We start from the raw sequence: 24,595 nt of genomic DNA on the forward strand, positions 1-24,595 counted from the left end.
TTCATCTTGGGTAATCTCTTCTAACAATGGGAGCTGCTCAGGCTCGGTAGTGAACACTCCATGGAATTTTGCATTCAGTACCTCGCAGATTTCCTTGTCGCTTTCTGTATATGCCCCTTCTGTTTTCCTCAGTCTTGTCACTTGGTCATTTACCGACATCTTCCTTCTTATATGGCTATGTAGTAATTTTGGTTGCTTTTTCGCTTTGACTGCAATATCGTTCTCATAATTTCTTTCCGACACTCGTCTTATGTTAATGTAATCATTCCTAGCTCTGTTACATCTAATCCTGTTGTCCTCTGTCCTTTGCCTTCTGTACTTCCTCCACTCCCTCCTGCTTCTCACCTTTGCTTCCTGACACTGTCTATTAAACCATGGGTTATTATATTCCCTCCTGCTTTTTTCCTTTATTGTTGGAATAAATCTATCTTCAGCCTCCTTGCATTTCAATATGACTTGGTTCATCATACCTTGCACTGTTTTTCCTCTAAGTTCTTCCTCCCACTGCACTTCTCCCAGGTAGTCCCTTATCCTTCTGTAGTCCCCTTTTCTGTAATCAAGTCTCCTTTCCCGGACCTCTTGTCCTTTGGTCACAATTTTAAGCTCCATCATGTAGTCAAAGGCTAGGACACAATGGTCACTAGCTCCTAGTGGTATTTCATGTTCCAACTGCTCGATGTCTTCTACATTCTGAGTGATAATGAGATCTAATAGGCTGGGCGTATCCCCTCCTCTTTCCCTAGTATCTTCTTTCACATGCTGTGTTAGGAAATTCCTGTCAATAACGTCTACCAGCTTCGCTCCCCAGGTCTCCTCCCCGCCATGGGGATTCCTCGTTTCCCAATCTATCTCTCCGTGATTTAGGTCCCCCATGACCAGCAGCTTCGCTCTCATTCTATGCGCTAAAGTTGCTGCCCTCTGCAGTTCATCCATACATGTCTTGTTGCTGTCCTCGTACTCCTGCCTGGGCCTTCTACTGTTTGGTGGGGGATTGTAGAGTATCAAGATTACAATCTTCTTCCCATCCACTGTCAGAGTTCCATGTATGAAGCTTGTGCTTTCATTGGTACCCGGATTTTCCAGCTCATCAAACTTCCATTTCCGCTTTATTAGTAGTGCCACTCCTCCTCCCTGTCTCTGTGTCCTTTCTTTTCTTATCACCTGGTACCCCTCTGGAAAGATTGCATCCGAGATCATGCCATTTATTTTAGTTTCCACTATTGCCACTATGTCTGGGTCTGCCTCACTAACTCTTTCTTTTATCTCTTCTGCTTTATTGGCTACCCCATCAGCATTGGTGTACCAAACCTTGAGACTCTTCTTGGAAACTCGGGTGTCAGAGTTCCCCCTTTCACCAGGGGTCTGGGGGGAACTGGGGGGTGTCTGGGGGGCAAGTGGGGGTTGTGGGGGTTGTGGGGGTTGTGTGTGTGTGTGTGTGTGTGTGTGTGTGTGTGTGTGTGTGTGTGTGTGTGTGTGTGTGTGTGCGTGTGTGTGTGTGTGTGTGTGTGTGTGTGTGTGTGTGTGTGTGTGTGTGTGTGTGTGTGTGTGCTTAACTAATGCCACATAATTTTGCTTACTTGGTCCAACTTCTCAATTGAATGCCCCGCAGCCATTTTGGTTGTGTGTGTGGCGTGTGCCTCTACTACTTCAATTCAGAGTGCTTTCTACATGTTCACTTCTCTATCTAATGTTTCTGTTGTTCATTACGTGCTTAGTGTCCGCCTGTATTCCCTTGTTGGTGTACCTCCTATTCCAAATAATTTGTCCTCGTCTGTCCTGTCAATTTCCCGCAAAATTATGTAGGTGGTATTCATGTCTACTCTAAATTACCTTCCAGTGATGGAAGGTAATTTAGCCGACCTCTGTGTCCATTCATCAATAAAGAATGATCAGACCTGCGAGCACATACTGTCCCTTGGCAGTGAATAATAAATCACTGAATACCATATTCCTTCTCTCGTTCTGTATTTATTCCTTTGTTAATCAAACATACGAATGACAGACACACTTGCGTGAATGAATTTCAAGAACGACATATATAATCTTCAACTCATGTAGAGCACTCACAGCTTGCCAGTCCTGGGAATATTAGAGGATTAGGAAGAATTGGCTGGTAAGATGAACACAAAGAGACTGTTCTCAGATTTGTGACTGTTACGTCATGTTCTCGCAAGTTCCTTCGTTATATGTAACAGCTGTCATTACAGGAACTAATTTTAGGAGGGAGGGAAACGGGTACACGGAGAAAAATGTGTTTGGATTTTCTGGCTGATATTTTTCTTGGTCTCTGAGAGGAAATCCTTGAAGACAGAAGCGTGTGAATCTTTCGAATAGGAAAAGGATCTTTGAGGGCGTGCCCTGGTACCTGGTGCTGCCTCTTCGTATCCATGGTCCACACTCCACACCTGCTGCTGCCTCTCCCCCTTGACTCACACTCCTGAGTCATCTGAGTCACAACCCCTCTCCCCCACCTCCCCCCCCCCCCATCGCCTCTATCCAAGTTATGCTTGGTCACAGGGTTATGAAACTGCCCAGCGCATGCCAATAGGCGTACCAGTTAATCACTGATTTCAAGACCTCAGCTACGAGAGGAAGTATTAATATTCCTGCTCACGGTCGCGACACCTGGATTAGTTGAAAGAGGACGCACCTTAATCCTATCGACCTGGGATTTAAAAAATCCAATTAAGATTATTTCCTTCCTGAAGTAAAATCCAATTTAGGTTACACAACCAGTTTGTAAATTGTTGTTGTTGATGCACCATCAGTCTGTTGTTGCTTAGCATCGCTCAGGCACCAAAGCAAGCAGAGGCGCAGCATACCAACTGAAGGTCTAATATATTGCAAGCATGCCAGCTTGCCATATATGCAAGCATGCCAGCTTGCCATATATGCAAGCATGCCAGCTTGCCATATATGCAAGCATGCCAGCTTGCCATATATGCAAGCATGCCAGCTTGCCATATATGCAAGCATGCCAGCTTGCCATATATGCAAGCAAGACGAGGTCGAGACATTTATACTAAGTAGCCCCCGTACCACAAAGACTCTTAACGAGGCATGAACATCTGTATAACATTCTGGACGTCATTGCTCATCTTACCAAAAATAATTCTCGAATTGGAATCAAAATGCTTAATGGCTTGGCGCTTTACCCAGATAATTACCTCCCTCCAGGATGCAATTCTTTTTACCAAATCGTGGCACAGTTGACCAAGGCGCAGCTGGGAACATCCCGGGCGTAGGTTCGAACCCGTCATCACGGCCCTTGTGGATCTGTGCGTCCTGGAATACTTTGTAAAGAACCCGAAGGGAAGGGAACTATCAGGGGAAAGCGCCAAGCCATTACTACTATATAGCACTGGGACGGGGCCAGGCTAAGGATTTGGGATGGGACGGGGGGAAGGAATGGTGCCCAACCACTTGGATGGTCGGGGATTGAACGCCGACCTGCATGAAGCGAGACCGGTAAAGAATCCGAGAAAAATAACGCTCGCAACATCAACAAAGCCTTGTAGGTAGATTTGAGGTACAGTGAAATCTACTCTTGCTATTCTATCTATCATCATACTATCATGCAAAGAGAGTCACATACTTATGGAGGATCCAATACGATCAGCAGAATCCCAGATGTTAATGCTTCTCAAACACAGTTCTCTGGGAATCACAGAGATTACAGCTGCATTGCCACAATGTAATCACAGCTGAGATCACAGCTGCATTGCCTGGCGATGTAGACTTGATTAAATGTATACCCTGTCACCGAAATTATTCTCACTCCTTCCATCACTGTTGTGGAATGCGACGTATAGAGTTAATTTAGAGCTTAAAAAAAAAAAAAAATTAAGTAATGTGTATTTAATTCAAAATGATCTAATATCAGAAAATTTAGCCAATTATACTCAGAATGCATGCAGGTGATTATACCCATTCCAACGCCGCCCATTGGGTGGGTGTGGGTAGCATAATAGTCAAATTGAAATTGTATGTAATTGGCTCAACTAATATACTATCATTCCTTGTGTTGGGGCCTCTGGAGGTCACGATGACGTTAGTTTGATAAATAAATCAGTAGCATTTTAGTTAAGTTAAATTATGTAGCTAGCTCATCGGTGCTGTAACGTAGTAAAGCAAGTTTTCAACTAGTTCCTGGACCTATTATATAGGGTACATATAGGATACATATAGGATATAGGGTACACTACAGCTCACTAGATGGGTATAGGGTACACAACAGCTCACTGGATGGGTATAGGATACACTACAGCTCACTGGATGGGTATAGGGTACACTACAGCTCACTAAATGAGTATAGGGTATACTACAGCTCACTTGATGGGTATAGGGTACACTACAGCTCACTGGATGGGTGTAGAGTACACTACGACTCACATGAAGTCAGTGGGTTGCCTGATAAGTTAACTAATCACTGCTTGGTGCCATTAATGGAAGGGAGAGTGGGGAAGGGAGGGGACCACTGTGAGAGAAGATGGGAAGAGAGCGGCCACTGTGAGAAGGGAAAGGGAAGAGGAGACACGAGGGCTACTATTAGAAGGGAAGGGGGAGAGAAGCAACGCCGGCCGCGTCTATGAGATGGGAATGAAGGAAAGGGCTATTAGAACCATTATGAAGGGGGAAGGAAGAGAGGGGCCCATAAGGGTCACTGTGAGAGGGGGAGAGGGGCCATAAGGATCACTGTGAGAGGGGGAGAGGGGCCATAAGGGTCACTGTGAGAGGGGGAGAGGGGCCATAAGGATCACTGTGAGAGGGGGAGAGGGCCCATAAGGGTCACTGTGAGAGGGGGAGAGGGCCCATAAGGGTCACAGTGAGAGGGGGAGAGGGCCCATAAGGGTCACTGTGAGAGGGGGAGAGGGGCCATAAGGGTCACTGTGAGAGGGGGAGAGGGGCCACGAGGGTCACTGTGAGAGGGGGAGAGGGACCACGAGCGTCACTGTGAGAGGGGGAGAGGGACCACGAGGGTCACTGTGAGAGGGGGAGAGGGGCCACGAGGGTCACTGTGAGAGGGGGAGAGGGGCCACGAGGGTCACTGTGAGAGGGGGAGAGGGGCCACGAGGGTCACTGTGAGAGGGGGAGAGGGACCACGAGGGTCACTGTGAGAGGGGGGGGAGGGGGTGGAGACGGGGGGAGGTGACACTTATAAGCATCCTTTAATGTCTGAAGACAAGAGCGCGACACAGGCGACTGCTGAACACACCAGTGACTGTGTACTATTCACAGAGGCTGTGTAACTGTGAGTTGAGTAATTATGAGCTGAGTGACTTTATTGAGCTGAGAGACTGCGTACTATTCTCAGTGATTGTGTACTGAGCTGAGTGACTGTAAGCCGAGTGCTTTTGAGCTGAATGACTGTGAGAAGTAACTGTGAGTTGAGTGAAGCTTTCCCCTCCTCTGCTCTTCTTACACTACTTCACATCTCGGTCATTTAAGCTGCGTATCTCTATCTCCACCACCTCCCCTCACCCCCCCACCTGCTCTCCCCTCACCCCCCACCTGCTCTTCCCTCATCCCCCCCACCTGCTCTCCCCTCACTCCCCCACCTGCTCTTCCCTCACCCCCCCCCACCTGCTCTCCCCTCACCCCCACCTGCTCTTCCCTCACCCCCTCCACCTGCTCTCCCCTCACCCCCCACTCACCTGTCTCCAGTACACCCCCACCTCCATCACCTCCTCCTCCTCCTCCCCTCCAGCTGGCACCGTGCCAGAGGCACTGTGAAGGTGCCATATCCGTTGACACCGACGTCCGGTCTACCGGGAACCACTCGTAACGGGAATAACCAGGATGGTTCGCTTCCTTAAACACCTTCAAGATCCTCAACGCCTCCAATGTGCGTACCGTCTCATGAGATCCCTCTCACAATCATGGGATCCGGGTTCAGTCCCCCTGGGTGGGACAGAAGCGGTTGGGCACGTTTCTTTTCGTCTGATATACCTCTTCACTTAAGCAGTAAGTAGTTACCCAGGGAGTGAGGCAACTGTTGTGGGTTGCCTCTTGGGGAAGATCAGTAGTAGGCCTAGCTACGAGGACCTAAATAAGCCTATGTACAGGCTCCTGATCCCTACACCGGAAATTAAATATTTGAAACTAAACTTAAATTACACTTTTTGACAAAAAATAATGTGGCATGGAGTAACTTTATAATTTGTTTATTAAGTTATTATTGAATTGATACCGTGAACAATGCGTACTCAAGGTACGCAGGGGAGCCGGCGGCTGAGAGGACAGAACACTGAACGCGTGATTCTGTGGTCCCTGGTTCGATCCCAGGTGCCGGCGAGAAACAATGGGCAGAGTTTCTTTCACCCTGATGCCCCTGTTACCTAGCAGTAACTAGGTACCTGGGAGTTAGTCAGCTGTCACGGGCTGCTTCCTGAGGGTGGAGGCCTGGTCGAGGACCGGGCCGCGGGGACACTAAGCCCCGAAATCATCTCAAGATAACCTCAAAAAGGTTATCAGGAGGTGGGAAGTCTCTGCAACTTCACTCGAGACAATGTAGTTATTCATCAAACATTAATATCTACTATATATATAATATCTACTATATTAATATCTACTATATATAACATCTACTAAAATATCTACTATATATATATATCTACCAAAATATCTACTATATATTTAATATCTACTATACATATAATATCTACTATTTAATATCTACTTCCTGCACATATGTTTTATATAACACGAACATTAACGCATTTAATATATTTTCCCCATACTGTATATTTGTTAAAAAAATAATACATCTCTGTATTGAATATAACATATATGTTTACCAACAAATTTTCTTTTGAATATATTTACGAAAAATATTTAATGCTTTCTATTTTAAATATATTTTTTGTATGATATATCTTTTCTTCACAAAATCAGTCATATTCGATATATATATATATATATATATATATATATATATATATATATATATATATATATATTGTGACGATAATCTCTTTCAAGAGAGATTGAGCCTGCTCTTCCCTACATAATTACATTGTAACATACAAGATACTATATAGAAGATACGTCCACCAGTATCGCCAAACGTTTTGCCCAGAGAGCAAATCGTACCCTGCACACACCAACACCTGGCCACAGCCGTAACCAGCAAACTGCTCATCCTCTGCCTGCCTGTTGCTGATTGGCTGGTGTCTCGTCGCACCTGCCCTCCGCCACCACCACAAGTCGACGTCTGGGCTGCAGCGCGCCAGTCTCGTCAGAATATCTTTGTGCTCCATGAAGTTGACATCTCTCGCTGGTAGACTAAGCTTTGGCTTTCGTGTACTAAGGGAGGTGGCAGCTTGAAGCCAGTATTCCAGCACTCATATTTTATTTTGCTATCACTGTAACTTACTTGTCTTAGCGTAACTTTTCATTTGCCAGGGATTATTCATGTTATTTTGACTGTTGACTTGTCCTGCATATTTTACGAGATTACCTTTATTCATGTCTTGTTTTCTAGAGTAATTAAAATTTCATTGTTTATATACTTGTGTTTTGTGTGTCTTCCCATTACCTTACCACAGACGAAAGGACAAACTTTTTTTTCTTGTGATGTGACGAGGCCCTGCCCCCAGCTTTTGAAACAACCGAACACCAACGCTTTACCGTCACAATATATATATATATATATATATATATATATATATATATATATATATATATATATATATATATATATATATATATATATATGCATACATACATACATACATACATACATACATACATACATACATACATGCGTAAATATTTACATTTTATCTTACAACATATACACACATTAACCTCAAAATCATAAAGTTACTTAGCTTAGGGACTATACTTTTGGTTATTCTCGAACCCATTGCTGATATATGTATTAAATTGTGTATCTATAGCTTATCAAGCCTGTAACATGCTTATGGAACTGAATATTTTGGGGGGAGGTTCAGTTCTTGTGCCCATTATTTGTTTCTGTGAAAAAATAATCGACCCCATACCCACATGATGGGTATGGGGGTCGACTCCCACCCACATGATGGGTATGAGGCTCAGAACCACCCACATAATGGGTATGAGGGTCGGTACCCCCCCCCCCACACCCATAATGGGTTCAGGTTGCAAAACAAATGAACTAGACTCAATCACAATCATTCATCGTATTCTAAGGGCATAGCTGACTAAGCGAGTGCTCTGTACAACATCCGCTTTGTCACCCCAGTGGCTGCCTTACCCCAGCATGTGACCCATACAACAGTCTACTACCTCCCTGTTACCTATTTGCTTGCCACATGAACAGAGGCGTCAGATGCAAGGAAATGGGACCAAGCACCTCGCCTTGTCAAGGATTCACATCTTAGATTAGTTGTGTGTGTGTGTGTGTGTGTGTGTGTGTGTGTGTGTGTGTGTGTGTGTGTGTGTGTGTGTGTGTGTATTCACCTAGTTGTGTTTGCTGGGGTTGAGCTTTGCTCTTTCGGCCCGCCTCTCAACTGTCAATCAACTGTTTACTAACTATTTTTTTTCGCCACACCACACACAGACCCCAGGAAGCAGCCCGTGACAGCTGACTAACTCCCAGGTACCTATTTACTGCTAGATAACAGGGGCATTCAGGGTGAAAGAAACTTTGCCCATTTGTTTCTGCCTGGTGCGGGAATCGAACCCGCGCCACAGAATTACGAGTCCTGCGCGCTATCCAATAGGCTACTAGGCCCCTCGGTGTGTGTGTGTGTGTGTGTGTGTGTGTGTGTGTGTGTGTGTGTGTGTGTGTGTGTGTGTGTGTGTGTGTGTGAGTGTGTGTGTGTGTGTGTGTAAATTACGAAGAAATTAACACGTGATGAATAATATGAAGACACAACCATGTCATATATCTATATATATATCTTATAAACGTTAAAAATATAAGCAAAAATCTAAAACAATTTAAACAACTAAACTTTAAATGCAGTTTGCAATTGCGACAATTTATTTTTGTATTCTTTGTTTATACTCTAAGTGTAAAGTAATACACTTTTAGAACTAAAACATTTGTAAAAAAAACAAAAATCATATATAAAATAAACAGAAAAAAAATAACAACACCCTATTACTTAATTATTCATTAACCAAACTCGTCAAAAATCACACCTTATTTCTAATGACATTTCACTCCAACTTCTCAAAGAATTATTCCTCGCCTGAAGATAATTTTGCACCAAAATCCTTAGAGATCATCCCTGTCCTTAGAAATAATTTCACACGTGGTTGCTGAGGAATTATCCCCTATCCTGGAAATACTTATTAATTCTAAGTTGTTATTAAGTTCTAAGTTGTCCTCTACTATCGAGTGCAACTTATTAAGATGCTGGGAAGAATACGGATGCTGCACGGCTGTGAACAGGAAGCTTAAAGCATATCTCAAAGTGGATCAACATAAACATACTTGCATGTAAGTGGCAAGCAAGAGCCGGTATAGGATACACTTTACGCAATATAAAGACATACCACTGCAATATTGTTCAAAAGTCCCACAAAACAACAAAACACGAAAAAAGCAACAAAACAACAGATATAGCCACACTAAGCCGGCACACAGCCAGCACACAGCCACACTCAGCCAACATACAGCCAGCACACAGCCAGCACACAGCCACACTCAGCCAGCACACAGCCAGCACACAGCCACACTAAGCCAGCACACAGCCAGCACACAGCCACACTCAGCCAGCACACAGCCAGCACACAGCCACACTCAGCCAGCACACAGCCAGCACACAGCCACACTCAGCCAACATACAGCCAGCACACAGCCAGCACACAGCCACACTCAGCCAGCACACAGCCAGCACACAGCCACACTAAGCCAGCACACAGCCAGCACACGACGACGGCTTGTCATACAGCCACGCTCAGCCAGCACACAGCCAGCACACAGCCACACTCAGCCAGCACACAGCCACACTCAGCCAGCACACAGCCACACTCAGCCAGCACTCAGCCAGCACACAGCCTGCACACATACACACTAAGCCAGCACACAGCCAGCACACAGCCAGCACCCAGCCAGCACACAGCTCAGCACACAGCCAGCACACAGCCAACACACAGCCAGCACACAGCCAGCACACAGCCAGCACACAGCCAGCACACAGCCAACACACAGCCAGCACACAGCCAACACACAGCCAGCACACACCCAGCACACAGCCACACTAAGCCAGCACACAGCCACACTAAGCCAGCACACAGCCAGCACACAGCCAGCACACAGCCAGCACACAGCCAACACACAGCCAGCACACACCCAGCACACAGCCACACTAAGCCAGCACACAGCCAGCACACAGCCACACTAAGCCAGCACACAGCCAGCACACAGCCAACACACAGCCAGCACACACCCAGCACACAGCCAGCACACAGCCAGCACACAGCAGCACACAGCCAGCACACAGCCAGCACACAGCCAGCACACAGCCGCACACAGCCAGCACACAGCCAGCACACAGCCAGCACACAGCCACACTAAGCCAGCACACAGCCAGCACACGACGACGGCTTGTCATACAGCCACGCTCAGCCAGCACACAGCCAGCACACAGCTACACTCAGCCAGCACACAGCCACACTCAGCCAGCACACAGCCACACTCAGCCAGCACTCAGCCAGCACACAGCCTGCACACATACACACTAAGCCAGCACACAGCCAGCACACAGCCAGAACACAGCCAGCACACAGCTCAGCACACAGCCAGCACACAGCCAACACACAGCCAGCACACAGCCAACACACAGCCAGCACACAGCCAGCACACAGCCAGCACACAGCCAACACACAGCCAGCACACAGCCAACACACAGCCAGCACACACCCAGCACACAGCCACACTAAGCCAGCACACAGCCAGCACACAGCCACACTAAGCCAGCACACAGCCAGCACACAGCCAGCACACAGCCAGCACACAGCCAGCACACAGCCAACACACAGCCAGCACACACCCAGCACACAGCCACACTAAGCCAGCACACAGCCAGCACACAGCCACACTAAGCCAGCACACAGCCAACACACAGCCAGCACACACCCAGCACACAGCCAGCACACAGCCAGCACACAGCAGCACACAGGCAGCACACAGCCAGCACACAGCCAGCACACAGCCAACACACAGCCAACACACAGCCAACACACAACCAGCACACAGCCAACACACAGCCAACACACAGCCAACACACAGCCAGCACACAGCCAGCACACAGCCAACACACAGCCAACACACAGCCAACACACAGCCAACACACAGCCAGCACACAGCCAACACACAGCCAACACACAACCAGCACACAGCCAACACACAGCCAACACACAGCCAACACACAGCCAGCACACAGCCAGCACACAGCCAACACACAACCAACACACAGCCAACACACAGCCAGCACACAGCCAGCACACAGCCAACACACAGCCAGCACACAGCTAGCACACAGCCAGCACACAGCTAGCACACAGCCAGCACACAGCCAGCACACAGCCAGCACACAGCCAGCACACAGCTAGCACACAGCCAGCACACAGCCAACACACAGCCAACACACAGCTAGCACACAGCCAGCACACAGCTAGCACACAGCCAGCACACAGCCAGCACACAGCCAGCACACAGCCAGCACACAGCTAGCACACAGCCAGCACACAGCTAGCACACAGCCAGCACACAGCCAGCACACAGCTAGCACACAGCCAGCACACAGCCAGCACACAGCCAGCACACAGCCAGCACACAGCCAGCACACAGCCAGCACACAGCCAGCACTCAGCCAACACACACCCAACACACAGCCAGCACACAGGCAGCACACAGCCAGCACACAGCCAGCACACAGCCAGCACACAGCCAGCACACAGCCAGCACACAGCCAGCACACAGCTAGCACACAGCCAGCACACAGCCAGCACACAGGCAGCACACAGCCAGCACACATCCAGCACACAGCCAGCACACAGCCAGCACACAGCCAGCACACAGGCAGCACACAGCCAGCACACAGGCAGCACACAGCCAGCACTCAGCCAGCACACAGCCAGCACACAGCCAGCACACAGCCAGCACTCAGCCAACACACACCCAACACACACCCAACACACAGGCAGCACACACCCAGCACACAGCCAGCACTCAGCCAGCACACAGCCAGCACACAGCCAGCACTCAGCCAACACACACCCAACACACAGCCAGCACACAGCCAACACACAGCCAACACACAGCCAGCACACAGCTAGCACACAGCCAGCACACAGCCAGCACACAGCCAACACACAGCCAACACACAGCCAGCACACAGCCAGCACACAGCCAACACACACCCAGCACTCAGCCAACACACAGCGACGGCTTGCCACACAACTTCCACTATTCGACATCAACAAGAAGCGCAAAACACAACACAAATGAAAAGCCACAAAAACCTCCACCACACTTAACAGTAAAGTTAGACGAAGATAAATGCTTTTGTGAAAAAAAGGGACATGAAAACCACACTGGTAAGAGCTACACACACACAGCTCTGATCACTGCTGGACGGTCAGATCACCTTGTGACTGGCGATGTCCTGAGGCAGACCCACTATAGGCAGCAGCTCCGTCAGACACACCACCTTCTCCCCCAGGCGCTGAAGGAGGGGACGACCCACGTGCATACAGAGAAAGAGGGAAACACAGGTGACAATAATCTTAATCGTACTGATTTATTTTTAATATATAAGGTTTTGAGAGGAGGAAGATGATAGCATCATGGATATATAATGAGATGCTTTGAATCTTATCAAATATATTGGTAGACTAGTGTTATAATACAGAAAATGGTTGTTCCACTACAGGTCACCACAGTGGGGTTGTTCCACTACAGGTCACCACAGTGGGGTTGTTCCACTACAGGTCACCACAGTGGGGTTGTTCCACTATAGGTCACCACAGTGGGGGTTGTTCCACTACAGGTCACCACAGTGGGGTTGTTCCACTATAGGTCACCACAGTGGGGTTGTTCCACTACAGGTCACCACAGTGGGGTTGTTCCACTATAGGTCACCACAGTGGGGTTGTTCCACTACAGGTCACCACAGTGGGGTTGTTCCACTATAGGTCACCACAGTGGGGTTGTTCCACTACAGGTCACCACAGTGGGGTTGTTCCACTACAGGTCACCACAGTGGGGTTGTTCCATTACAGGTCACCACAGTGGGGTTGTTCCACTACAGGTCACCACAGTGGGGTTGTTCCACTACAGGTCACCACAGTGGGGTTGTTCCACTACAGGTCACCACAGTGGGGTTGTTCCACTACAGGTCACCACAGTGGGGGTTGTTCCACTACAGGTCACCACAGTGGGGGTTGTTCCACTACAGGTCACCACAGTGGGGTTGTTCCACTAGAGGTCACCACAGTGGGGTTGTTCCACTAGAGGTCACCACAGTGGGGTTGTTCCACTACAGGTCACCACAGTGGGGTTGTTCCACTACAGGTCACCACAGTGGGGTTGTTCCACTACAGGTCATCACAATTTTTTGTCTTTATTTAACCACTGCTTTTCAGAATTTTATTAAATTGGAGATGTAGTTTCAAAATGTTTAAAACAATGTTGACTAAAGTCGCTTCTAAGGGTCCCTCAGGAAATAGGGCCCCTGAAGCTTAAGATTCAGTGGTATCATCCGCCCCTTAGGGCAGCAGCTGGCCCTTCGGGATATACATGGCGAGAGCCGTGTGTTCCGTTTCAAGGTGTATATATATACTGAGAGTCTACGTTCGTTCTCAGCATAGTTTAAGACCAAGACATACTTGCTGGTTAGTCATTTTTAACAAACAGCTTAACAATTGCGGCTTAGTCTGCAGTTATCAAACAGTTTACGAGCTTCAAAACATATCACAACTCTAGGTATTTATTGTTATAGACAATCTCGTAGCGCTTCGGAACTCATAAACTTTTACAAAAATGTAAACAAAGTCGCTTTGATTAAGGAAAGCTGTGCAGCTTTCGTAAGTGAATACGTATGAATGCTTGAAGAAACCTGTCACTGTTGGGGTGATACCCCCCAACCTGTCATTGGTGGGGTGACACCCCCCCACCTGTCACTGTTGGGGTGATACCCCCACACCTGACACTGGTGGGGTGACACCCCCACCTGTCATTGGTGGGGTGACACTCCCCTCCTGTCACTGATGGGGGGTATCCTATAGCTATAGGGGTGTCCTATAGACCTATACCCAAACAAACCATCACCCCCCCCAACTACCTTATTAAAAGAAACATCGATACAATCCCTTGTACATTTGCTCATGACAACTGGGATCAGGGAAGCTGATCGACATACCATAGCCTTAAGGCAATTTCCTGAACAGAATTCCTTCTGCCTTATAACCAGGACCTGGGTTTATGTTACATGAATATGGAGTCTGAGAACTGACAAACTTCTCCTAGAAATATTATATAAAATAGTAGGGAATTTGTGATGAAATGTTATCATGTAAAAAAAAGGGGGGGGGGAGTGTATGGTAGGATTGAAAAGCTATTGTAGAAGCTTGGAAATTTATTGTAGAAGTTGGGAAATTTAGGGTAGGAGTGAGAAAAATGTTGTATGATTTTTAAAATCTAAGGGTTTTCAACGATATCGTAATTGTTGGAAAAGCAATCGTAGGGAATGTAAATGTATGAAAAAAGTGTGTATAGAGATATTATAGGGGTGTGCAAACCTATCGTTCTGGTGTAAAAAGCTGTCGTAGGAGTGTTAAAAGATATCTCAGATGAGTTAAAAAATAATCGCTGGTGTAAGAAAATCAATCGTATAGATGTAAACAAAAAACCTATCGTAAGATAATGACGGATTTTGGCATGAGTGCAACGAAAGTATCGCAGGATTGTAACGAGCCATCGTAAAAAAGAGCTATCGCTATGCAGGCGATGAGTCACAATAACGTGGCTGAAGTATGTTGACCAGACCACACACTAGAAATTGAAGGGACGACGACGTTTCGGTCCGTCCTGGACCATTCTCAAGTCGATCTCATTCTCACAATCGACTTGAGAATGGTCCAGGACGGACCGAAACGTCGTCGTCCCTTCAATTTCTAGTGTGTGGTCTGGTCAACAGCTATCGCTATATTGGCTATCGTAATAACTAGAAATAGGTTCTCTTAAGAACTAGAAAAAGACTATCCGTCAACGTACAACTTACGGCCTGCTATCCCCAGTCAAATTGCCAGGAATCATTGCACAGCTTACAACATGTTGATGCAAAGCAACGCAGCCCTGAACGAGGGAGTTAACTCGCGGAAATACAAGCACCTATTGAGTGACGTAATTGATGATTGATGAAGATTAAGCCACGCAAGAGGTGGCACGTAAACCCGTGACGTACCGCAATAATGTACGGATACCGTACGGATCGTAGAGGAGAGTAGGAGACGTGCAGCTGCAGCGTGCTGACCGTACTACGTACTGCTCAAAGCTAAATGAAAAAATCATTTGACGTTGATATTTCCTCGCATTTAGGCATGACAAAAAAGTGATTTGCCCTGGATGTATCTGGTCAGGGACGCCTGGTAGCAGATGTTTGCTTAGGACGCATGGTCCGGACGCATAGTCTGGGCGCATGGTCTGGGCGCATGGTCTGGGCGCATGGTCGGGGACGCGTGGTTAGAGATGCTGGGCAAGAGATGCTGCAGGGGGGGAACCTGATATTCTTCACATGACTCGTAAAAATATAAAAATGATTTAACTAAGATTCTAAGGAATAGTACAAAATAGAACATGCATTCAGAAACCCTTAACTCAGGAGATGTATGAAGCAGAGGAAGACTAGAAGTAGGAGGTGGAAGTGGAAGAGGAGGACGAAGAAGAAGAGGAGGAGGAAGAAGAATAAGAGGAGGAGGAGGAGGAGTGGATAGGAAAACAAAGAGGACAGGAGGAAAGAGTCAAGATAAGGAGACTGGTACGCTGAAATGAAAAAGTCTTGTAGTTTAGAGAGGGGGGAAGAGAGCCAGCTGTCATCACAAGTCGTGCCATCTGCGGGCACCGGCAGTGAGGGGCTCGAACGTTACTGCAGGTGGTGCAAGGAGACGCCTGCCCACCACAACGACGTCACACACTCAAGCCAACATAAGCATGTGCAAGAACTCTGCCTCTTGGATGTGTCTGTGTGTATATATATGTGTGTGTGTACGTGCGAGTTGTACTCTAGAGTGTGTGGTGTGGTGTGTGTGTGTGTGTGTGTGGTGTGGTGTGTGTGTGTGTGTGTGTGTGTGTGTGTGTGTGTGTGTGTGTGTGTGTGTGTGTGTGTGTGTGTGTGTGTGTGTGTGTGTGTGCGCGTGCGTGCGTTTGTATTTACCTATAAGAACTTGCCTATCAGTACTTAGCTATCAGGATTTACGAACGAATAAAGCCTATAGCTCTTCATGCCCCGCCTACTAGCCTTGTTGCACCTGTTACGTTATAATTAAACTGTTCTGACATCCATAAATTCTTTCTCAACTCAGGCCTTAAAATTGCGTATAGAGGTGGCTTCTACAACTTCTTCTGTCGGTGCATTCCTCTTGTTGATCACCCATACTGGGTACGAGTGTGTGTAGGGGAGAAGGGTGCGTTTGAAGCTGACATTGTCCGTTCTGCATAAGATCTGACATTAATGATCTTTCAATGGGAAGGGATCTTATTTTGGTCTTTTCAGGGAGTCACTTTGGAGGTTGTGCCTCTGGAAGTGGTGACACTTGAAGGAGTGACACTTAAGGGGGTGACAGAGACGCATTACGTAAAGCATTGGTGGCGTCAAAAACCTCAAAGACGATGTTAAAGGTATTTCCTTGAGGCGATACCGAGGAAGATGGAGCGTGAGGCAGATTAATCAGTGCCGGGAAACGTTCGAGGGGAGCGAGAGTCGGGGCGTGAGGTCACTGCTGGGGGGTGAGGGGAGAACGTGAGGGGCAGCACGCCACTGACGTCACACAGCAATCATACAGTGTCATCACCACCATCACAAAGAATTGCAGAATTGTAAGATCAGAACTGTAACGCAATAGGTGTAACAAAGGCTTCAAGACACTGTCAGATAAGTAGTACCGCGCCCACCACCACCACCCTCACCACCACAACCCCCTACCACTATCACCCTTTCCACCACCATCACCAGCCCTACCACCATCATCCCCACCACCACCACCTAACTAGAAGAATACTCTGGGTCAAAACCTTAACTTCGATATATAACAAGACCCTCTTAAGCGCGGCGTCAGGCCGACGCCGCCACCACCCGATCAACCAGTGATCAACATATCATAGTACTGATAACAGGATCTGATCATTCTAATCCATTACCTATTACTCTATGATCTACCATCAGCTGTACTCACCTAGTTGCGCTTGCGGAGGTTGAGCTCTAGCTCTTTGGGCCCGCCTTTCAACTGTCAACTGTTTTTTCACACACACACACAAACACACATACACACGTCTCAGACTGGCGAGACGTTACAAGTGGAGTCCCGCAGGGGTCAGTCCTTGGACCTATACTGTTTCTGATATACGTAAATGATCTCCCAGAGGGTATAGAATCGTTTCTCTCAATGTTTGCCGATGATGCAAAAATTATGAGAAGGATTGAAACAGAGGATGATAGTAGAAGGCTACAAGATGTCCTAGACTGAGTGAATGGTCAAACAAATGGCTGTTGAAGTTCAACCCGAGTAAATGCAAAGTAATGACACTAGGCAGTGGAAACAGGAGGCCAGACACAGGATACAGAATAGGAGATGAAGTGCTTAATGAAACGGACAGAGAGAAAAATCTAGGAGTTGATATCACACCAAACCTGTCTCCTGAAGCCCATATAAAAAGAATAACGTCTGCGGCATATGCGAGGCTGGCTAACATCAGAACAGCGTTCAGGAACCTGTGTAAGGAATCATTCAGAATCTTGTGCACCACATATGTAAGACCAATCCTGGAGTATGCGGCCCCAGCATGGAGCCCGTACCTTGTCAAGCACAAGACGAAGCTGGAAAAATTCCAAAGGTATGCCACTAGATTAGTCCCAGAACTAAGAGGCATGAGTTACGAGGAAAGGCTGCGAGAAATGCACCTTATGACACTGGAAGACAGAAGAGTAAGGGAAGACATGATCACAACCTACAAAATCCTCAGGGGAATCGACCGGGTAAACACAGAAAAACTATTCAACACTGGTGGGACGCGAACAAGGGGACACAGGTGGAAACTGAGTACCCACATGAGCCACAGGGACGCTAGAAGGAACTTTTTCCAGTCGTCTCTAGAGTGTCTCAATACAGGCGTCCTTGGTGTGTTTCATCACACGGGTCCCTGGTGTGTCTTATCTCAGGTATCCCTAACGTGTGTCATCTCATGTGTCCTTGATGTGTCTTATGGCATATATCCTTGATGTGTCTCATCTCAGGTGTTCCTGGATTGTGTTTCATTACAGCCGTCTCTGGTGTGTCTCATCTCAGTATACTCTCATATACAGACCTCTAGTAGAACATACGAATTTTTCTCACTGTCCGGTTTAGTAATCTGAATAGAGCTTTATCTGAATATATCGACTACAGTTCTATTCGGTTACAACAGCAGCACTTTGTGAGGGACAGTACTAGAAACTTTCTGGCAGTCAAGAAAGATGCAGATGATCCTTACTTTTCCTGTCTGAATGCCATCTGTCATATAACTGCCAATTTTCTAATGCTGAGCCTTTGATGGACTTTATTTCGTGTGTGATAACACACAAACCAAATGTGTATTTGAATTTATTCGCCACGGTGCGGCTGTAGGAGTTGAGTTTCAGTTCCTGGGCGCCACCTCTTCGCCTTCGCTCGACTAGTGTTATTGATGCATAAATTATTGTAGTTTATTATGAACTGATCTGCGGAATCTGCATCCACCAGCTCTCGTTCCACAACACTGTTGGCAGCTCCGTGCTGCCCCCCTTGTGAATTCCATGTGCAACTTGAGGTGACGTTTCAAGCGGTTGGGCACCATTCCTTCCCTCCGTCCTCTCCCAAATCATTATCCTCATATCCTTTCCAAGTGCTACATAGTCGTAATAGCTACAGTGATTTCTCCTTATAATCACCTTACCTCTTTAGATGGTTTCTCCTCATTATTACCCTACCTGCTTAGATTTATGAAGGCAGTTCTTACCATCGGCAGTCTTGCAAATGCTGATGATGTTCCCCAGTTTACATGCACCTCAGGAGACCAGGTCAGTGCGTTGTCTACCTGCTGGTATTTTTTTTTTATAATGAACTGTAGAGCTTTCACATCCAGGCGGTGCTAAGCCTGCTACATCCTATCGCCTGCATTCATTATTTTACAATTGGTATTTGTGTATTTACATTCCAGTACTCAATAGCCAAACAAATTCAACAAATACAACATTTGAACGTAAGCACATCAATCTGATCAAAACTTGGCAGCGTCTAGAACTCTAGCTCTAACAAGACTGTAAAAAGTAGGAAGAAAACAACAGCAACATCAAGCAACGGGAAAATTCATAATTATATCACAAATCGAGTTTGAGGACGATGAAGGTCGCCACACACCCTGCCAGTATCCTCCTCACTGGAGTGGGCGAGGACACCCGTCCCTAGACGAGGGCTCCACACGGAGATATTGCCGTGTTCACAGCCGAGGCTCGCAGTTCATGAGACAGGTCCAGGTGGATTTCCCAGCGCGCCTAGAGAACACCTGAGGGACAGTGAGGGGGGGTGGGGGGGGGGAAAGGTCAGGATGAGTGAAGGAGGAATGGTGGGAGGGATGGTGGGAGGGAGGGATGGAGAAAGGGATGGTGGGAGGGATGGTGGGAGGGATGGTGGGAGGGATGGTGGCTGAACTAAGGGACCGCTGTAGTGCGAATACCGGATCCGGGTTGGGGGAAAAAAAAAAAGTTTCGCTGGTGGAAACAATGCATTTGTGGTGGTGATAAGAGAGAGATGAAGAAGGGAGAGTAAGGGTGAGGGAGATAAGGTGGAGAAAGCAAGGGATGGGAGAGCGGCAACGCCCACAACATCACCCTAACTTAACGCTATATTATGTTGTGAGTCGTAGACCTTTGTCATTTTTACATGAAGAAAAATGCACAGAAAGTTATCAACAATGCGAAGGATTTTTTTTCTGTAGAAGTTTGACGACAGATGCAGCTGTCATCCTCGGAGCAGTTGACAGACCTGGAGCGAGATCTCACGCTCAAGTGGTTCAAGCGAAAAACAAATGGTACCAAAACAAAGAAATCTGACACCAATGCGACACGAAATTACCAGGAAATCAGGAAACCACTTGACCAGTACGACAACAAATGACATTAAAACATCAATAAACACGTCAAGACCACAACACTGCCTCACAGCTTACCATACTTCAGCCAATGAATATTACTCCATAAATAAACTAATTACCGGTGTGTGTGTGTGTGTGTGTGTGTGTGTGTGTGTGTGTGTGTGTGTGTGTGTGTGTGTGTGTGTGTGTGTGTCTGTGTGTGTGTGTGTGTGTGTGTGTGTGTGTGTGTGTGTGTGTCTGTGTCTGTGTGTGTGTGTGTGTGTGTGTGTGTGTGTGTGTGTGTGTGTGTGTGTTCGGTCACAAAACAAACACCATATCAACAGGTGTTTAAATGAACAAGTGTTTATATACACAAACTTCCCTCTAGTACACGGGGCTCCTCGTCCAGGTCAAGAAGTGACAGTCGGGGGGGGGGGGGGGTGAGAACGGGTTCCACATACTGGTTATAGAATGGTTATATCACCATAACCTGATGCTCACTTTTTTGTTTACCTCCTCCCTTGTTGACCTCATCTTTCCTCACCTCATCGTGACTCATTCCATCTTCCACCACGAAGCAATAGTATATATATATACCAACTATCACATTACTATCAGTATTTGATTTATACATCTGGCACTCAAGTGACAGTAAAGAGAATAAAGAGTATTCAGAGAATATATCTTGCCGGTTCTCCATGAATATTTTCTTCTCCCACCCCAGTACTTTTTTATTGTCATTTTATGCAATTTTATTTGTATTATATATATCAGGGGTGGGCCTGTATACCCCATTTTGTGAGTCTTCATAGTTCCAATACGTCGGATTTTTTTCCCGCACTCTGGACACTCATGAGGCCTTTCACCTGTATGAAGTAACATGTGACTTAATATACTGCATGCTGGGTTTATAAAATGTTGTTGAGGTATTATGGTTGTTTATTTAATTGGTTTACAGTGCTGGAAGTGTATGACACGTCTCGAATAAAAGCTTCGAAAATAATACGTACTATTTCCCCACTGAAATAAGGTATCGTGAATCCGCCGACTCATTGTTTTGATGATGGTTTAAGGTTTTCATCTGTAAACGTTCTGTCTACGTAGACTTGTCGCCGAGTTAAATGTTACCGGAAATGTCGACACTCCGAGGATCCTGTTGTTCGCTTGGCGACAATAAATTTTATCTGTGGCGTCTGTATAACGTATGTTCGGTGTATTGCTTGACAATGTTTAAATACCAGTAGCCACTGTATGTTGTGTGTATTTCTTGACAAAGTTTGACCACGATGCGTCTGCGGAGATTTGAAACGCGAGTTCTGTTCTCCCCACAACAATTCCAAAAAGTTGATCAAATGAGATTACCTAAAATCTTGGCAATATGTCCCAACATTTCATAACTTTCTAACTAAGCCTTACGGGTCAGTTTCTGGTCTTGGCTTTCATCAGCTCCGGAGCCATAGAGACGGGTCGTGGGGGCACAATAAATGAAATGAAATAAAAAATAAGTGAACTAAAACCAGTAAATGCAAAACAATATTGACTTAAACATGCATGAGTGATTGCTTGTCCACTGCATGACTGCTTAATGAAAATATTTATTAAAAATGTTTATGCTTAATATAAAGTCCCAGAGTTTAGTGGGTTGTGGCATGCAAAATAGGAGGAATTCGTACGCCAGACCATTTCTAAATGACACCACAACAGGTACAACAAGGCTAGTAGGCGGGACAGGAGGAGCTAGAGCTCAACCCGTAGTCAGTGTCACGTAAGCTCCGGCCCTCCCCCAGGCGCGACACCTTGGTGTTTACCTTCTGGGTAAAAGCCACTGACCCAAAGTCACTTGTCCTTGGGCAAGAACGTATACCAGACATATTGGCCCTAAGGCAAGCTATTAGCTTTTTCTACCTGGTTGTATTTTCCGAGTGTACTCACTTATTTGTATTTACCAAGTTGTGCTTGCGAGGGTTGAGCTCTGGCTCTTTCGGCCCCGCCTCTCAACTGTCAATCAATCAACTTTTTTCCACACACACACACACACACACACACACACACACACACACACACACACACACACACACACACACACACACACACACACACACATATCAGGGGATATTACCTCTGGTTGTGTTCGTATAGGGACCTGTAGCCTTGAAGATGGTGCACCTAGAAAGCCTTGCCTCCCGCTCACCTGGTAACAACAAGACTGAATTTCCTCCATAAAACAAAGCCTTACGTGTCTCAAATGAATGCATTACTTATTACCATGGATGTAAAATACATTTCCTTAATATCATGGTGACTATGAATGGAGAGGCAATGCCCAATGCTGACAGAAAAATACTCACCTCTTAATATAGACTTAGTACAAACCTTGAACAAATGCTGTTCGAAGACACTTCTCTTCTTTACAAATTTCATAAACATTTTGCATATTTTTGTTATTATTGCAAGCATCACCAATGAGGAGCAGAACTTACCTGAACGGCGGCCCTGATGGAGGGAATAGGAAGGCCTTGAGTAGGGTCGGTGCGCCTTCTTGCTCGCCTCGCTGAGAGTGGCCCCGGTGGCCCGTCGCCACCATGTACGGTTCTTCTCTTCTGTTGCCGCCACGTCGCGTCGTCCGCCACTACAGCCGCTGGAAGAGAGATCTGGGATACCTTCCTGACTCTCATTGGCGGCGATGGCGGGGCGGCGCGTGTAGATTGGGTGAACCCGTAGGATATAGAAGCAGCTTTACCACTGTAAAATTCCTCCTGTGCTGTTATTGGTTGCTGTAGCACCTGTGAGTCTTGCAGGGGCTCGTGGGATAAAAGCTGAAGTTTTTTTTTTACTGCTTCCATGGTGTCATCTGTCGGGGCGAAGGTTGGGAGAGATTGAAGGGAACGCTGCTTCTTGCTTCGTGGACTCGGTACCGGTGCCCGTTTGTTTATCCACTCGGGTACAGGTTGAGAGTCTTGCACTGGGGTGTTTGTAGGAGTTGCACTCAGGGAAGGTGGTGAGGGAGCCAGGGGTTGGTTCAGGGAACGGTCACCAGGCGGTCCAGGGGGTTTTCTTGATCTTGGGCTTGGTCTTGGTGGCGCCCCTTTTGTTTCGCTAATTTCCCAGTAAATGGGTTCGGAGTCGGTTCCCCCGTAGTAGTTGCTCCCGGGTCCTACATACCCAGAATCTGAAGAATTTATATCCGGCTCAGGAGGCGGAGCTTTTTTACATGAAGCACTTCGCCTGGGGAAGGTGGCTATTTGGGGCTTGTCTATAGCCGCTGTCGTGCCATTCATTCCATGATTGCTTAAAGTCTTTAATTTATCATGGACTGCTGCGGTGTCACTGTTGCTTGTTGAAACAGGGAGAGTAGTTGTGGTAAGGGTAGCGTCGCCGGTACCGTAGCCGTATCTTCCCTTCTTGTTCCTTGGGCTTGGCTTGGGAGGCTCCTGAGTGCTCATGAAGAGAACGGACTTCACTTGCCGGTCAGCAAGTTCTAGAGAAACGGGATCATTATACTGAGGTATCAGTTGGCTTGGTGGAACTGTTTCTTGCATTGTTCCCGGCGACTTCACGCTTGCTGCTGGCAGCGAGGTAACAGGAGTTCTTTGTGGGGACTCAGCTTTGTTTATGACTAACTTCATGTTTTTACTTTCAAGATTCTCCTTGTTTTCTTCATCTATTATTTTTCTCTGAGACTCATTTGGCAAAACGTCTGGCTTGGGGTCTTGGACTGGCGTTGGCTTCTCAGTCCAATTAGGCTCGGCAGGTGAACTTTCTCTTGTTTTTTTGTCGTGTGTCTGATCGTGAGTTGAGTTTGGGAACTTTATTAGCTGAGAAGTATGAAGGAACGTGTCTTCTTCCTGAAGCATTTCCTGCATAGGAATCTCTTCTCTTTGCTCGATTTCTGTAGTGGGTGTGTTATAGTCGTCTGTGGCTTCATTTGTGGGTGTATGATAGTCATCGGTGGCGCTGAGGAAGCTATAGTAATGGGTGGAGGCGTCGTCATTGTTCATTGACTTGATTGCGAGAAGAGCATCTTTCCGTAGCCTCAAGCCTCCTTCTTCCACAAACGAGGTTCCAGCTCCAGGTGACGATTCGTGGGAAATTGATTTCTGTTCATCAGACTCGATGACTGATGTGTACTCGAGGCTATCTGGGGACTCCCTTGGAGGTTTCCCAATACCAGATGAGGGAAGAAGATCGGGCAGAGTCTCTCGTGCCATCGTGGCGGTGGGCTCGTCATCTGTGCTTCCTGGCACTGTTTCCTCCATATCGTCATCAGTAAATGGATTGCCGTCGTCGTCTATAAAA

The 24,595-nt window shown here is 46.9% G+C and overlaps 1 protein-coding gene across 1 annotated transcript in view; it reads right to left on the minus strand.

Annotated features, from left to right (window-relative positions):
- Window positions 1–24,595, minus strand: part of LOC123764950 (uncharacterized) — a 142,682-nt gene that overhangs the window by 64,046 nt on the left and 54,041 nt on the right. Inside the window, 2 exon segments of the mRNA XM_045753187.2 lie at window positions 12,585–12,662; window positions 22,780–24,594. Coding sequence (XP_045609143.1) covers window positions 12,585–12,662; window positions 22,780–24,594 — 1,893 coding nt within the window.

This window comes from Procambarus clarkii, chromosome 29, assembly GCF_040958095.1.
Source record: "Procambarus clarkii isolate CNS0578487 chromosome 29, FALCON_Pclarkii_2.0, whole genome shotgun sequence".
Classification (NCBI taxonomy): domain Eukaryota; kingdom Metazoa; phylum Arthropoda; class Malacostraca; order Decapoda; family Cambaridae; genus Procambarus; species Procambarus clarkii.